Raw genomic sequence first — 16652 nt, forward strand, 5'->3', positions numbered from 1 at the left:
AAAACTTTCACAATAGTAGGGTGAAAAAATCGAAGAAATAGCACCACACTTAATCCTGTAGCGGTATTCACTTTTCTGTGGTGTGTTATAAGTTGCAGAAGTAGTAGATTCTCTTGCCTAGAAAGTTAGTCCTCCCCCTACTTTACGTAATTGCATTGAAGGGGGGCACATAAACATATCATATGAAACATTGGACCTTTGTGACTCCACCTCACTTGAGCTTGAGGCTGAAACACATAGACCACTCACTCTCTCTCTGCAGCTCTGACCTCACAGGGCACTAACAAGGCAGGACCTGGTTCCCTCTCCTCTACTACTGACACAAAAAGATGCTTCCCTGCAATGTTATCACTTGGACAAGGGGGAAAATCCTGCTTGCTATGATAAGCATCCTGTGTGTCCTTGGTGAGTAATCCTATTGACATGAAATGATAGATAACTGTAGATCAGTGGTCTTCAAACTGTGGCCCTCCAGCTGTTGCAAAACTACAATTCCCAGCATGCCAGGACAGCCGAAGGCTGTCCTGGCATGCTGGGAGTTGTAGTTTTGCAACAGCTGGAGGGCCACAGTTTGAAGACCGCTGCTGTAGATGCTTAGCACTGGAAAGGTAGACAGTTATTCCTTAATGTGAACAAGCAGTAATATTATAAACTGGTAAATATACATTAGTGACATCCACAGCAAATCTGATACATACTTCCTAGGTTTATTTCTTTTGCTTTCCTTGATATATTGTCACTTACTGATTATAAAGTTTGGGATAAAGGTTTGTTTTGTGGATAGAGATCTTAAGGTTTAGTCAAAGTTTTGCAGAAGAGAATATTACACATATGATAAAGTGAATGTGTTTCTTTATACTGAAACGAATGCAATATAGCGTGTTATTTACAATAAGAAAAAGTCTTTCTGGAGCAATTTACTAACACTAGCGCTGTATTCATGAACCTAATGCAAAGTGATTGAGGAATGGGGGACAGCTACTGACCTATGCTACACTGTGCCTGGAATCACTTACTGTGTAACGAAAGGTGGTAGAAATCTTTACAAAAATAAGTCACCCACCTTTCAACATACCGGTACTTATGAAAAAATTGTATGTATCACAGAAAGTGTTGGTAGGGATGATAAACATAATCGGGTTGTAAGTCTATGTTGCTTTCTTACCCGACTGCTTTTTCCCCCTGGTATTTATTATTATGTCGCATCCTGTTTGTCGCACGTGGGTTTTGTAGGTTTTGGTTTCCAACTCCTCTGAGTTGTCGGGAAAAAATCCACAACAATTCAACAAATTCGGGTTGGAAACCTTTATAAATACGTGGGAAAGCTCAGAAATGTCGGGTTACGCCCCTTTTTCGGGTTTGGGAGAATCCACATCGGGTCCGTCGGGAAAAAATGTTGCATTGTGTCGCAGACTGGTGCACGATGTCTGCGACATGTCGCAGACAAAGATGCACCAAGAAAACCCGACAAAACAAGTCGGGTTTAGAATAATAAATAAGGGCCATTGTGCATATTCTGAACACCATGCTTGTTTATGTAAATGCATGGATACATATCCCCCATTGAATGAATAAGTCAGTATCATACAAGTACCAAATCTGGATGTATTTAGTAGTCTGTGACTATTTGTTCTGTTTCTTCAGTCTATTATGTGAAGAGGATGTATTAGGCTAGGAGATTGTAGCAGTCATCATTGGGATTACTGACAGGAAGTCCAGGAAAATGTCTGGTCGTATCAGAACTCTTCCTGTCTGGTTTATTTATTTTTTATTTGAAGAATTTAAAATACCATTTAATTTAACATAAATACAAAGAAAACTTTTTGGATTTTATGGGAACAGTCTTCTCAATAAAAAATGGCCACTATACAAAATGCATGCTTGCCAGCCATTTGAACATTCTTTTTTCTAGGGACACTTTGGTGTTGACAGTGTAGGGGTGTGTTTTTTGTAGGTATGATTTGCAGTGGAAGTGTTATGTTGGGGTGTGGTTTGCCGTGGAAGTGGTTTGTTGGGGTATGGGTTGCTGTGGAAGTGATTTTTTGGGGTGTGGTTTGCAGTGGAAGTGATTTGTTGGGGTGTGGTTTGCAGTGAAAGTGGTTTGTTGGGCAGTGGTTTGCAGTGGAAGGGATTTGTTGTGGTGTGGTTAGCAGGGAAGGGGTTTGTTGGGGTGTGGTTTGCCGTTGTAGTGGTTTAGTGGAGTGTGGTTTGCAGTGGAAGGGATTTGTTGGGGTGTGGTTTGCAGTGGAAGTGAATTGTTGGGGTGTGGTTTGCAGTGGAAGTGGTTTGCTGCGGTGTGGTTAGCAGGGAAGGGGTTTGTTGGGGTGTAGTTTGCTGTGGAAGTGGTTTGTTGGGGTGTGGTTAGCAGGGAAGGGGTTTGTTGGGGTGTGGTTTGCCGTTGTAGTGGTTTATTGGAGCGTGGTTTGCAGTGGAAGTGGTTTGTTGGGCAGTGGTTTGCAGTGGAAGGGGTTTTAATGGTAGGTGGTTTGCGGTGGAAGTGTTATGTTGGGGTTTGGTTTGTGGTGGAAGTGGGTTATTTGGGTGCAATTTGCAGTCTAAGTGGTTTGTTGGGGTCGGGTTTGCAGTGGAAGTGGTCTTTTGAGGTGTGGTTTGTTGGGGTATGGTTTGTGAAGAGTTTGGCTTTGTGTTTGTGAATTTGTCACGTGTGGATTTTCCCATAAACACATGTTTCCTTAATATTCTCAGCATTTATTTTAGGACAGTATAGTTTTTGTAAATATTTTTTTTTTATAAATCATGGAAAACTATTTTAATTTAGACCCAGAATACAAGACCCTAGCTATATGTTTTGGACATTAAAGCTGTCATAGGAATGTAACAGTTTATGCACAGCAGAAAAGTATTTCTACTCCTAATTAAATCTACCAATTTCCAAGATAGGTTAAGGTTAACACACTATTTGTTCATTTTCCTCTCAATCTGGCTCTGATCACCATGACTTCTAGCTTGTCTTGCTTCTCTAGACTTTGCAGCCCAGACTCTCACTTTTGCAACAAATCCACATTATTTTATACTAGGATGATATATTTTTAGTGCCACACACTGTACCCCCTAAATATAATACTGCCACACACTGTGCTTTATACTTGCCACAAAGTGCCTGCTGAATTAAAAATTGTCCCAAATCATGCCTGCTTAACATAAAACTTTCACACAGTGTACCCCTGAATATAAAATTACCACAAACTGTGCTCTTTAATATATTACTACCACACACTATGCCCCCTGAATAAAATACTGCCATATATAGTGCCTACTGAAATTCATTATAATACATACTGGCCCATTTTTCTCAATCTGCCAAGGGAAACAAACCACAGCTCAGCTTTTATTTTTCCAGAGCTCCGTGAGATATAAAAGCTGAGCTGTGATTGGTTGTTGTGCTGTGATTGTGTCCTCATACAGATAAATAAAGTCGCCTGAATTAAATATACTATTCTGTGACCTTTGAATTAATTACTATATACTGTGCCATCTGAATTAATTATAACATAGGTGCCCCCTGAAGTAATTATAATACATTGTGTCCCTGAATTAATTTTAACATCCTGTGCTACTGAAACCTATTTTTATCATGGGCGCCCCCAGGATTAATGATAATACACTGTGCCTTCTTCATTAACTTAAAACTTCAATATACACACCCCTCCAGAATAGCAGTATACTCACCTGACCCCATGTCCCTTCAGATGTACTGTAGCTCTGACCATGGCTAGTGAGGCCTGACAAGGAATGGATGCAGGTGGTATGATCACATACTCAGATCGCCTGCATCTTACGGGGTGTGGTAGAGCAGGGACAAGCACTCCCTTACTCCACTGGCTGGCGATCTTTAACTTGTAAACACATCCTAACCAGCTCTGGTTTTCTTCTTTTTCCTAGTTTCTGAACTGGCTGTTTTTTAACAACTGGTTCAAGAGAATCAAAAAGAACCTGTGGAATCCCATTTCTTCAATGATAAACTAGCAGTGACGTCCCTCATGTTCCTCCTTACCTGGTACACCTCAATGGGGAGGGAAAGCATACTCCTTCTGTCTTACCAGGGATGTGTGCAGTAGTTCTTCTTTCCCCTAGTGCTAAGCTAAAGTGTTAAAGGGGTACTGGAAAACATATATTTTTTTAAATCAACTATTGCCAGAAAGTTAAACAGATTTGTACATTACTTCTATTAAAAAATCTTAATCCTTCCAGTACTTATCAGCTGCTGTCATGATCCACAGGAAGTTCTTTTCTTTTTTAATTTCCTTTCTACCTGACCACAGTGCTCTCTGCTGACACCTCTGTCCATTTTAGGAACTGTCTAGAGTAGGAGAAAATCCCCATAGAAAACCTATCCTGCTCTGGACAGTTCCTAAAATGTATTCAATCGGTCTGGTTGCAAGGAGAATGCCGGCTCCATGTGGTGCAGGATACAAAAGGAATGGAGATCAGATAAAATTGAGGTAGTTTATTTCCCAAGATGCAATGCGTTTCGCTGCGGGAAAGCAGCTTCATCAGGCATCATTCCCATCCTTCACTCCACTGCTATCAGTTGTTTTAGCACCAGCCTTTACCCAGTACATTAGCTCATTCTCTGAAGGCCACTGCTTCTCCTGTTCTCTTTTCATAGCAGGCAAGTGATGTGACAGTGTAATGCATAGCTGTGTCATTGGGGCATAGTTATTTTACCATCAAGTCTCATCACGGGGACGTGCATCCTGAGCCATGTCCTGGACAATATCGGGACAATCCCGGCAAATTCAGGACAGTTGGCAACAATAAAAATGGACTGAAAAGCTTGTCATAAAAAATTTGGTCCACATCTCAAAGAGGTGGTATTTTGGAGAGGTTTCATGGAAGGGGATTTTTATCAGTCGCAAAGATAATAGATACAGTACAAACAACAAGTGGACACATATCCCATCCTCTTTCATAAAGGGACTTGATGCCTACTTATCATAAATTGATGCCCTATCCTAATACAAAAAAAACATTCATTTATATTCCTAAATATAATATATATCTATCTATCTATCTATCTATCTATCTATATATATATATATATATATATATATATTCTTCATTATAACCCCTACTCTGTTGTACACAATGGCCCAGATTTATCAAACTGTGTGAAAGAAAAAGTGGTGTGATTTCCCCACAGCAACCAATCACAGCTTAGTTTTCACTTTACCAGAACTCATTAGCTGAGCTGTGATTGGTTGATGAGAAAAAATCTCTCCACTCTTTCTCTCACACAGTTTCATACATCTGGGAAAATGTTTGAATCTAACAGCCATTTATGTATTTACAGGAAATGTGTTAAGTACAGTTTATTCATAACTAATAATCCTGTAGGCTCAGTTTCTTTGCTTTCTATGCCATTCAGAGAAGTAATTGAAGAACCAGCAAAGTCTAACCTGTGTTGTTAGATTTGTATACCAATTTGTAGTTGCCAGTGCTTATATCCTACCAGCAAAACTTACTATTCAAACACTTAAAGGGGTTCTCTGCTCCTAAACATCCAAAGGATAGGGGATAAGATGTCTGTTCGCTGGGACCCCCTGCGATCTCCACGCTGCACCCCAGTCATGCGGTGCACGGGGCAAACTCCACTTTGTGCTGGATGAAAGGCGACCACAGCCGTCACACTCCCTCCATTCATGTCTATGGGAGGAGGCGTGACGGCTATGTGCTTCAAGTTTCCGTGTTCAGAATGCATTCCCTGGGACTGATAGACTCCCAATCCCAATTCTTTAAACAAGACTCTGAATACTTTACACCAACATTACTCAGACTTTACATAAAAGCATTTGAGTCATCTAGCCATCCTACATCTATGACAGAAGCATTAATTGTTGTCATACCCGAACTAAGCAAGGATCCCAGCAAATGTTCAATCTCTAGACCCATCCCTTTACACCATGATAATGGTAAATTCCATATGAAAGTACTTGCTATGTGATTAACCTAATCCAATTTGCCTTTATGCCAGGCATATTAACCACCTTGAAGCTCAAGAGTTTTTGTAGAGCCATACAATGAAATTAATAGAGGGTAGCCAGCTTACCTTTGTGAGCTGGCTGTCCCCTATTAATTTTATTGCATGGCTCTACAAAGGTGGACATAGCAAAGTCTCACAAAAACAAATAATATGAATTCCAGCAGACTCTTAGTAAAATCTTAACATCAACCTTGATAATAGAAAAGCAACAACCACAAAAACATATTTTTATATATGACATCCTACGTAAGATTTGTGAATCTTACATAATCATTCACAATTGTACTCCTGACTAATAACCCAAAAGCCCCAGTTACTTCTATGCTTTCTCTCAAAAGTCTATGCTTTCTCTCAAAGTGAAAGTCTCACCTGTGTTGTTAGATTTTTATACCAATTTTCCACATCCTTCATTTTTTTGTGGGGGAACTTTTTTAACCATGGTAGATGTGTTTTTAATATGGAGAAATAGTTTTATAATTTTACTGAGTGTGCTGGGGTTTAACATACTATTTAAAGAAGCATATACTCTTGAACCTTGGCTCTAGGATCCCTGTCTCCTTTAATGCTTACAAAGCCTCAATTGAATGGGTTCATCTATGGGCTCTACTCATACATAAATTTGGACTCTTGAGAGGTTTTCATTAACTGGCTGAGTAAAGCTTTTGTATATGACCTGACTGTACATACTCCTCTCCTCCATCCCATACTCCTCCCCTTTCACATCCCCACTTCCAACTCACTTGAATGAACTTGATAGAACTTTGTCTGATTTCAATGATACTAGCTATGTAACAGCACATGTGCCTTTAAATGAATGTATTTCTGGCTCCTTTTCTTCCATAGAGGAACGTAAGGGTTTTCCCTGTTACCCCACCTCTACATCTTGCTGCTAACCTCAACTTACTCCAAAGGTTACTGGCTTTGTTTGTAGTCAACTTGCCTTCTACTTTTCATTGCTTGTCCTATCCTATCCAAAACTTCTTTCATGCATTCAGTCTTACATCAAGTACACTAATATGGTAAATAGGGGGTAGGCCATTTTTAAATAATTTCTTCTATAGTAGGTGGTATGCCACTTATAGGCAACTCATTATTGTTGTTACTTGTCCTTGCCTCAGTCATTGTTATGTGTAATAGGAAACTCTGCCCCAATCTCCTGTCCTCTGTATCCCTCGCAAAGATCCCATCCCTGACATCTTATGGAGAAGCATCTGACCATAACGTCACTGGAATGCTCTGCATGAGAGTAGCACAGGTGCAATGGAGGAGGCTGAGTGATGTTGTAGTGGCCCCATGCTCCTCCTCCAGGTCATGGACGGGATCTCTGCTGAGGAGAGAAGATGTGGGATCTGGGAGCAGGGCTTCTCATTACTCATAACGGATGCCTAGGCAAAGATTAGTAACAGTAGAAGTGGCCAACCTCTTTTACAACATTTTCTCTTCTGTTGTGGTGGATCCATTAGGCCCTGTGGCATTATGATGACTCTACTGGAAGCAAGTGGATGTGGTCTACATGTCTTCCTTGTATAAACAAGGAAATTTTAGGACATTTAATTGTTCATCTACCACATACTACATTTTGAGAATAGTTTTGTTTTTTTAAATCAACAGATCTGGCATGCCCTCCAGCATTTTATGACTTCCCCTATCCATACATGTCTCTCATTTCCCTGCAATAGACAGGGTACACCTATTTACCTAATGCCTTTAGAACAAAAACTAAAGTGCCTGTATCAGGAAAATAGGCCAACGTGTGAAACATTTCAGAAGGTTAACAAACACCTAATATTGCAGCCCGATAGCAACACAAATAAATTTCAACCTGACACTTCTAAACTATGCCCAAAATGTTACTCATCGACAGTTTTTGTCTACTTTAGTTATTTACTAATTGATACAATGAGATAGCCAGTTGTGAATGAACCTAAACCCTGCCATTTATTTATGGACCATAACCACTATACTATACTATATGGCTAGTTTTACTTCAACACTCAAAGACAATGGGGGAGATTTATCAAAACCTGTCCAGAGGAAAAGTTGACCAGTTACCCATAGCAACCAATCAGAATGCTTCTTTCATTTTTAAAGAGACCTCTAAAAAATGAAAGAAGCTACCGTAACTGATTGTTTTTTATGGGCAACTGGGCAGTTTTTCCTCTGCACAGTATTTGATCTAATATCACATAAAATGCACCAATAAGTTTCATAAAATAGGATGCAGATCAACAACCCCTTGCTTTACCCACAGATGTCGGGATCTTATTTCCTGCTCCTTTATATAGCTAATTGTTATCTTTACATGTAACTTTGCCAGGCCTTTTTTATGCAGTATTTTAAGTTTTAAACACTTGTAAGATATGTTTCTGCCTTGGTTGATAAGGGCTGTAGCTTACTAGAAAAGAGGACGGCTTTGTGGGGAAGGGGGATGGCTTGCGCCAAAAAATGTGCTGAAATTCTGAGGTAACATTTTGGAGTAAAGTAAGTAAACTAATAATTGGTCTAAATTTAGGCTACATAATCTAAACATGCCATATTTATCAAACAACAGAGTGACTGTGATAAATCTTGAGTATCTTAGACTAATTTTGCTCAATTGTGTTTTGTTAGATATTTTATTATATATTTTTTCATAGAAACTGACAATTTTTTTTTACTTTCTCCTCTGTATAGTATTTTTCTGCCTATTTTGTATCCCTTTGAATATACTTTCACTCCGTGTAATTTGTTGTTTTGTGTAACTATGCTGGACTCTCTGTATATCCTATAAACTACAGTTTGTTAACAATAAAAATCTGTAGCCCATGTGGATAGACATGTGCAAACATTGTCCAGTCTCAAATATTTCTCAAGAACATTGCAAAGTCAAGGCACTCCCTTCCTGTTCTATGTTTCCAATAAGTTGTTTTGGCATCACACTACAAATGTGTAAATGAATTTGAGAATGCCAGAACTAGATAAAAAAAAATCTGCAATGGAACAAAACTTACCACTTGCATCCAATTTAGCTTTGCTTTGAAGTTAAGAAAACTTAAAACAAGTTTGGCACGAATGGTGTCTCTACTGTGGAAATATTGCGGCTCTGGAGAGAGCTTAGATCTCTCCCATGTAGCATATGTTGACATTTGAACAGTTAAATTATATTTTGTAAAAACATTAAACATATAATGGACAGTTATATGTCTCATCTTTACTGGATTATACTTTCTACTGCAATAGTTTTAATTCAATTGTAATAAATATACATTTCTGTTAGCAAGAATGTAACATACATTTAGAAGAACTATAACCTAGTCATAAAAATTTCTCTACCTAGAGGCACTGAATTGAATAGTATACTTATATATGCATTAATTCTGTAGGAACTAAAAAGTCAGGGTGCTATAAAAATAAACTATACTCACCTGCCTGACCTCCTGCTGCAATTTCAATGGTTCCTTGTCCTTGTCACTCAAGGTTGCTTTCTGGTTACTGTGACGCATTGTGTCTGCTGAGGCAGTCCATTGCTGTGGTTAGTGGTTTGTTGAGTGGGCATTTACTGTCATAGGAACAAGGAAGAAGTTGGGGACTGGGAGCTGTTGGAATGGCAGTGACAGGACATTGGGCAGGTAAGTATGGTGAGTATGGTTTCCTGTTTCATTTCTTAAGCACCCTGATTCAGTTCTCCTTTTTTATTTTCTGGGCCTGGAATATCCCTTTATAAAAGTTGACTTTACAGCACAGGTAAAATGTCCACAGGAAACTCACCCTAAAAATGCCACTGAAAGGAGAAAAAAGCCACAAATAAAAGAGCATTTTAGGTAGCACTTTTGTAGAACAACACCATTGGGGAGATCTATGAAAACCTATGAAGAGGAAAAGCTGACCAGTTGTCCAAATAACCAATCAGATTGCTTCTTTTACAATTTAAAAGCCTTTTTAAAAATGATGGAAGCAATCTGGTTGCTATGGGCAACTGGTCAACTTTTCTTCTGCACAGGTTCTGATAAATCTCACTACATGTGTGTATCAATCCTTAGGCAGAATTGCCAAAGAACTAGCTTTGGAAAAAAAAAAAAAAAAAGAAAAGTTGCCAAAAAAGGTTAGCTAAACGAAGCTCATTTCAATAAATCAAATAACAGTGGAAAACCCTATTCAGATAAATAATTTTAATTATAAAACTGGAAGATGGATGAAACTGCTGTAAAATACTAGTGCACTTTAGTGCATATTGTGTTTCCCTACATGACAGAATCAGCTATTATTCCTTTGAGTTATTATGTTCCCTTACATATTGGGTTCACTGATTAGAAAACTGTAATATTAACATATAGAAATACAAAAGCCATAAGAATACATACAGTACAAATACAAAAGCCACAGATTGCCCTGTCTTAACACAATAAATGTGTTATGCAATATATTCTATCACATGTAACTTACTGTATGTATTTACAATGATCAAAATGACAATATCCTATTATACTATGCATTTTAACTAAGCTGGCTGTCACATAAGCTGGTTGTCATTAGTATTATCTGACAATGGTTTTCCAGGCATCCAGTAGACAATGAAGCCTTGGGCACTAGGTATCAAAGGTGCCAGTGCCAATAGCTTAAAGGGGTATTCCAGTGCAAAACTATTTTTTTTTTTCATATCAACTGCCTCCACAAAGTTAAACATATTTGTAAATTACTTCTATTAAAAAAAATCGTAATTCTTTTAGATCTTATCAGCTGCTGTATAATATAGAGGAAATTGTATATTTCCTTTCTGTCTGACCACAGTGTTCTCTGCTGACACCGCTGTCAATGTCAGGAACTGTCCAGAGCAGGAGCAAATAGCCATAGCAAACCTCTCCTGCTCCAGACAGTTCCTGACATGGACAGAGGTGTCAGCAGAGAGCAATGTGGTCCGGCTGAAAAGTACTACTCAATTTCCTCTGGAGCATACAGCAGCTGATAAGTACTGGACGGGTTAAGATTTTTTAATAGAAGTAATTTACAAGTCTAAAAAACTGGGGATGTGCAGCTCACAATTAACTAGCCGAGGTAAGAGGGCTGTACACCTACACCTGGTGTTGTGATAAGGGAAACAAAACTAAAAAAGTAGCCAACCCCTCTAGGCTAGCATCAGTTGCCTGATACAATGATGTAATGGTAAAAATGATGACTGGATCGTGCTTCAATTATAATATGAAAGTGCAAATTTATTACACAATATAAAATACATATAAAATATAAACAATAACTCCTCGAAACACAAGGGCCCTTGTGCCGAGGAAAATTACAATATAAAACTTATACACACACCAATAGCTAGCATTGAGAATTTTTTAACAATGCAATAGTACTTTAAATCCAGCCTCCGATATTTCAAATGGGTTAAATGTCCCTTAAAAGGTATGGATTCCAATTATACGTATGGTACGTCAAGTCCCATATAGGATATAGATTCCAAATTTTAAACGTGGAATAGGTAAATTATAGTTACCAGTCTGCAATACATCCCGATATAAAGTCACCTTGAAAATGTGCAAGCCTACTGAGGAAAGGGCCGTGTATAAAGCACATGTGAGCCCAGAAACGCGTCTAGGTATAAGAATATAATACATCACCGCTACCTGACTATTCAAATGCGAACTCCGATCAAGTTCTGCTAAGCAGTACACCATTCCCGGAATCATCTTCCAGGCAGCATTGCCCAGCGCCTGTGATGTCACCCACCATCGAGTTACCTAGAAGTCCGCACCTGCTTCATCGTGTGGTTACCATCTGCAGCGAAACATCAGCAAGCGGCTATCATCACAGCCGGTCTGTCGCAGGTAGACCGCCGCGAGGACGCATGCCAGCGTCTGGTACCACCTAACCGTGTGGACTCCACATTTTCAAGGTGACTTTCTATCGGGATGTATTGCAGACTGGTAACTATAATTTACCTATTCCACGTTTAAAATTTGGAATCTATATCCTATATGGGACTTGACGTACCTTACGTATAATTGGAATCCATACCTTTTAAGGGACATTTAACCCATTTGAAATATCGGAGGCTGGATTTAAAGTACTATTGCATTGTTAAAAAATTCTCAATGCTAGCTATTGGTGAGTGTATAAGTTTTATATTGTAATTTTCCTCGGCACAAGGGCCCTTGTGTTTCGAGGAGTTATTGTTTATATTTTATATGTATTTTATATTGTGTAATAAATTTGCACTTTCATATTATAATTGAAGCACGATCCAGTCATCATTTTTACCATTACATCATTGTATCAGGCAACTGATGCTAGCCTAGAGGGGTTGGCTACTTTTTTAATTTACAAGTCTGTTTAACTTTCTGGCAACAGTTGACTTATTTTTTGTTTGGGACAATTATTATTATTATAATTTTTGCCTTTTATAAAACCTATTTGGTCTTATTTTGGCTGTATTTGCAGCTATTTTCTGTGGCTACAGGAAAAGCTATAGCCCCCAAAAAGTTTATCTTTTATTGGAACGTTCCTGTGGTAGAACCCCCAGGGCAGTTGACTATTTTAAACGTATACTATATTATCACAGAATAACACAGCAAAGATATATATATATATATATATATATATATATATATATGCAAATCATAAAATGTTGCAGTATCTTGTAATACCTTTTTTATTGGACTAACATAATTTTGTAGAGACAAGCTTTCGGGATTCCTCCCTTTATCAAATCCAAAGCAAATCTAAGCTCACAAGTAGAAGACACAGGTGGACTTGATAAAGGGAGGAATCCCGAAAGTTTGTCTCTACAAAATGTTGTTAGTCCAATAAAAAAGGTATTACAAGATACTGCAACATTTTATGATTTGCATCTGCATCACTGGACTAATACGGCTCCTCAAATTTACTATATGTATATATATATATATATATATATATATATATATATATCAGATATTGAAAGTCTGACAGTCACTCATAGTGCCATACCGTCAATTATGACTTTGTAAAAAGAGTTTTGCTTCTGTGTTTACAGATCTCTGTAGAAAAACTGAATTTATTTGATATAATTGTTTTTAAAGACAACAGTCTATATAAAATATATGTTTTTATGGTATCTTTTGTGGTAATGTGACAAATGAGCACTTGGGGCATGACACACCTAGTGTGATCCATCTCACATTCCTTTGTCTTATCAGTGACAATGCAGGCTGGGTAGATGCCTGATGGGAGAATGGACCAGGCCAGAGTGATGTCATAGTGTAGATTGATTTCCTTTGTTTATTCCTGCGTGCCTTTGAACACACTTTAGCAGCATCCTGTCTGGCACAGAGTGAAAAGAGGACGTATTTTATCAGTTGTTTCCAGAGGGCAGAAGGTCCCACCCTTCTGGTTCCTTCCACATGTCATACTTGAAGTCTAGAAGACTAATTTAGAACAGACTCTCAGCTTGCTGCTATTGTCGGACAATGATGTCTATTTTAGAGCTTCCTATGACAATCCCTCTTTTCCATTAGTAACGTGTATCATTCATACTATAAGTGTCTTCGCTGTTAGTATCTGTGTTATGAAAGATTATTTCTAGGGAGTAAGATATCATTAAAATAAGACAAACAACATGTCGGAAAGAGCTTGTATTTAGAAGAAATCATATGCCTACTGAATACCAAGAACAGTAAAAAGTGTAAAAAATAAATAAAAAGCTAGATTTAAAACTGAACTTACCCCAAAAACTTCCCACCCCAATGTGATCTTTTTCAGTTCCTTAAAAGATCACATTGGGCAAGAAGTAATAGGTCAAGTTCCAACTGTGGAGACTGCCTGAAATCCCTTTCTAAATGGGAATCCACTGCATGTGTTACATTAGGATGTTTATACATATTTAAAATTCATAGTATTTCTTTGCGTCTGCATACATTTTTGGTGAAAGCAAATGATAACTTTTATTGGCACAGACCATTATTGCCAGACTGTATGGTCAGAGTGGCTATGTCTGGAAAGGTGGCAGAGAACATAGTCTGAAATCTAGAAGAGTATTAAAGGGGTACTCCGGTGGAAAAATTAACTGGTGCCAGAAATTTAAACCAATTTGTAAATAACTTCTATTTTAAAATGTTAAGCATTTCAATAGTTATCAGTTGCTGCATACGCCAAAGGAAGTTGTGTAGTTCTTTCCTGTCTGACCACAGGGCTCCCTGCTGACACCTCTGTCCATGTCAGGAACTGTAAAGAGAGGTTTGCCATGGGGATTTGCTCCTGCTCTGGACAGTTCTTGACATGGACAGATATGTCAGCAGAGAGCACTGTGGTCAGTCTGGAAATAACTATACACCTTCCTGTGGAGCAGACAGCAGCTGATAAGTACTGGAAGGATTACGTTTTTTATATCGAAGTAATCTACAAATTTGTTTAACTTCCTGGCACCAGTTTTGTAAGCATTTGCCTCTTAAATAGGTTCTCTAGCTGCTAAAACTGAGATAGTAGTGGCCTAAAGATACCTAGCTGTTGGGATGGGCACTGTACCCAGAAAGAGAGACAGACTAGTCCATAAGGAGGATAATTTAATGAGAACATGTTTTGTGTCTTAGTATTATAACATGGTGGGCACTACATCTCACAGCATGGGCATTATACAATGCAATGTGTGTATCATATACTATATGTAAAGAGTGGTACTAGGGTTGTAGACATATAATACATTTACTTCACTAAAAATATGTTAGCTCCTCCTATACCTATACATACCTTTTATGTTTTAAAGGAGTAGTGCAGTGAAAAATAACTTAAGGTTTTAAGTTATAGATTACAGAGGGTTCGGCATCTGGGATCCCCATGATCTCCTGAAGAGGGCCTTAGTAGTCTGCCAGAAGCAGCTGTCCCGACCCCGCAGGAAGCCGCGGCAGACATGCCCCTCCATGTATCTCTTTGGGATACATTGAGCGGGCGTGTCGGCCACCGTTCCTTGCGGGGTTCGGCACGCCCCCTTCCAGCAGGCTGCCGGGGCCCCGTTCAGAAGATTGCGGGGGTCCCAGTGGCCGGACCCTCTGCAATCTATATGAGCTATCTTTCACTACACTACTCCTTTAAATTAGTAGAAAGTATTGATATTTGGAAGCATGTAATGAAAGCAGGGACAATATATTCAACCAGTCTTTATACTTTGTATTAATACAAAAATCAGAGATAACATAAAACTGTGGCCAAGTGTAATTCCTTGACAATGCAAACCCTGATTTATCAAAACCTTTACAAAGGAAAAGTTGATCAGTTGCCAAAGCAACTAACTAATCAGATTGCTTCTTTCACTTTTAAAAAGAAGCAATTAATTGGTTGACTGTCTAGTTTAAGTTTACACCAACTATTAGTAGGTGTTCTTTAAACCTGAATTGTGTGCCAAAATCTTGCCACTTTTGTGGCACACATCAACCATGCCCCTTTACCAAGGTCACGCCACTGACCCAGACTTACTTGTGCAAATACAGCAGAATTCTGGGGCAATTTGACAATGGCTTAAAGGGGTATTTCAGGAAAATTATTATTATTTTTTTTATATATCAACTGGCTCAAGAAAGTTAAACAGATTTGTAAAGTAAGCACTTCTATTATATTTTCTGTCTGGCAACAGTGCTCTCTGCTGACATCTCTGCTTGTCTCGGGAACTGCACAGAGTAGAAGAGGTTTGCTATGGGGATTTGCTTCTACTCTGGACAGTTCCTTAGACAGGTGTCATCAAAGAGCACTTAGACAGAAAAGAACAACTCAACTTCAGCAGCTCATAAGTAGTGAAAGGATTAAGATTTTTTTAATAGAAGTAATTTACAAATCTATTTAACTTTCTGGAGCCATTTGATATATAAAAAAGTTTTTTTTTTCCTGGATAACCCCTTTAAGATGCAGCATCATGTGCCAAAAATGCACCAAAACTCTCGCACAAAATCCTGGCACAGTTTAAGCCAACTAATAGTTGGCTTAAACTGAGACTAGACAGTCTTAGGGTATGTTCACATGATGGATTTCGAATGGAATCTCCGCTCGCAGAATTCCACGAGCAGAGATTCCATACTGGCGGTTGCCGCCGAGATACTTCGGCAGTAGGGCCGCGCAGCACTGCGCCGTCACCATTGATGGCTATGCAGTGCTCGCAGACTTCTGTGCAAAGAAAGAACATGTTCTTTCTTTGCACGGATCAATTTCAGTGGCGGAATTCTCCGCCGCTGAATTTCCGCAGTGTGAATGGATATGCAGAAGACCCATTCACACTAATGGTAGGAGTTCACACCGCAGAAAGTGTAATTCAGTGCCTTTTCCCTTCCACACCCTGCCCTACATTATTGATGTACAGGACTCAACTTCATTACTGTATTTTAGTCAGTCAGAGCATTCTGAGCGCAATCCAGCTGCAAAATTCTGTTTAGAAATTCCGTTGCAGCAGAGTCCCATTGTTTTCAATGGGATTCTGCTGCACTGTGAACAAAGTGGAATTTCCATGGTGGAAACATCTGCCTGATTCTGGCCTCCACAGAAAGAATTGACATGTCAGGTCGAAAACAGCACCAACCCTTAACGAGAAGAAAACTAGGTTATAGTAGGCTATAGAGAAGGAACCATGGACTGTGGTGAATTGAATAAAAGTTATATTTAGTGACTAATCTCCAGTCTACACTGGTCATGGAGATGATGTTGGAACTTTTAC

The 16652-nt window shown here is 38.8% G+C and overlaps 1 protein-coding gene across 1 annotated transcript in view; it reads left to right on the forward strand.

The window, feature by feature from the left end:
• Positions 1–215: 215 nt before the first annotated feature.
• CD34 (CD34 molecule) overlaps positions 216–16652 on the forward strand; it is a 118421-nt gene continuing 101984 nt past the window's right edge. The window contains exon 1 of the mRNA XM_056557954.1: positions 216–405. Within this exon, the coding sequence (XP_056413929.1) occupies positions 330–405 (76 nt within the window). The 5' untranslated portion in view covers positions 216–329. The remainder of the gene's footprint in view (positions 406–16652) is intronic.

This window comes from Hyla sarda, chromosome 2, assembly GCF_029499605.1.
Source record: "Hyla sarda isolate aHylSar1 chromosome 2, aHylSar1.hap1, whole genome shotgun sequence".
Taxonomy (NCBI): domain Eukaryota; kingdom Metazoa; phylum Chordata; class Amphibia; order Anura; family Hylidae; genus Hyla; species Hyla sarda.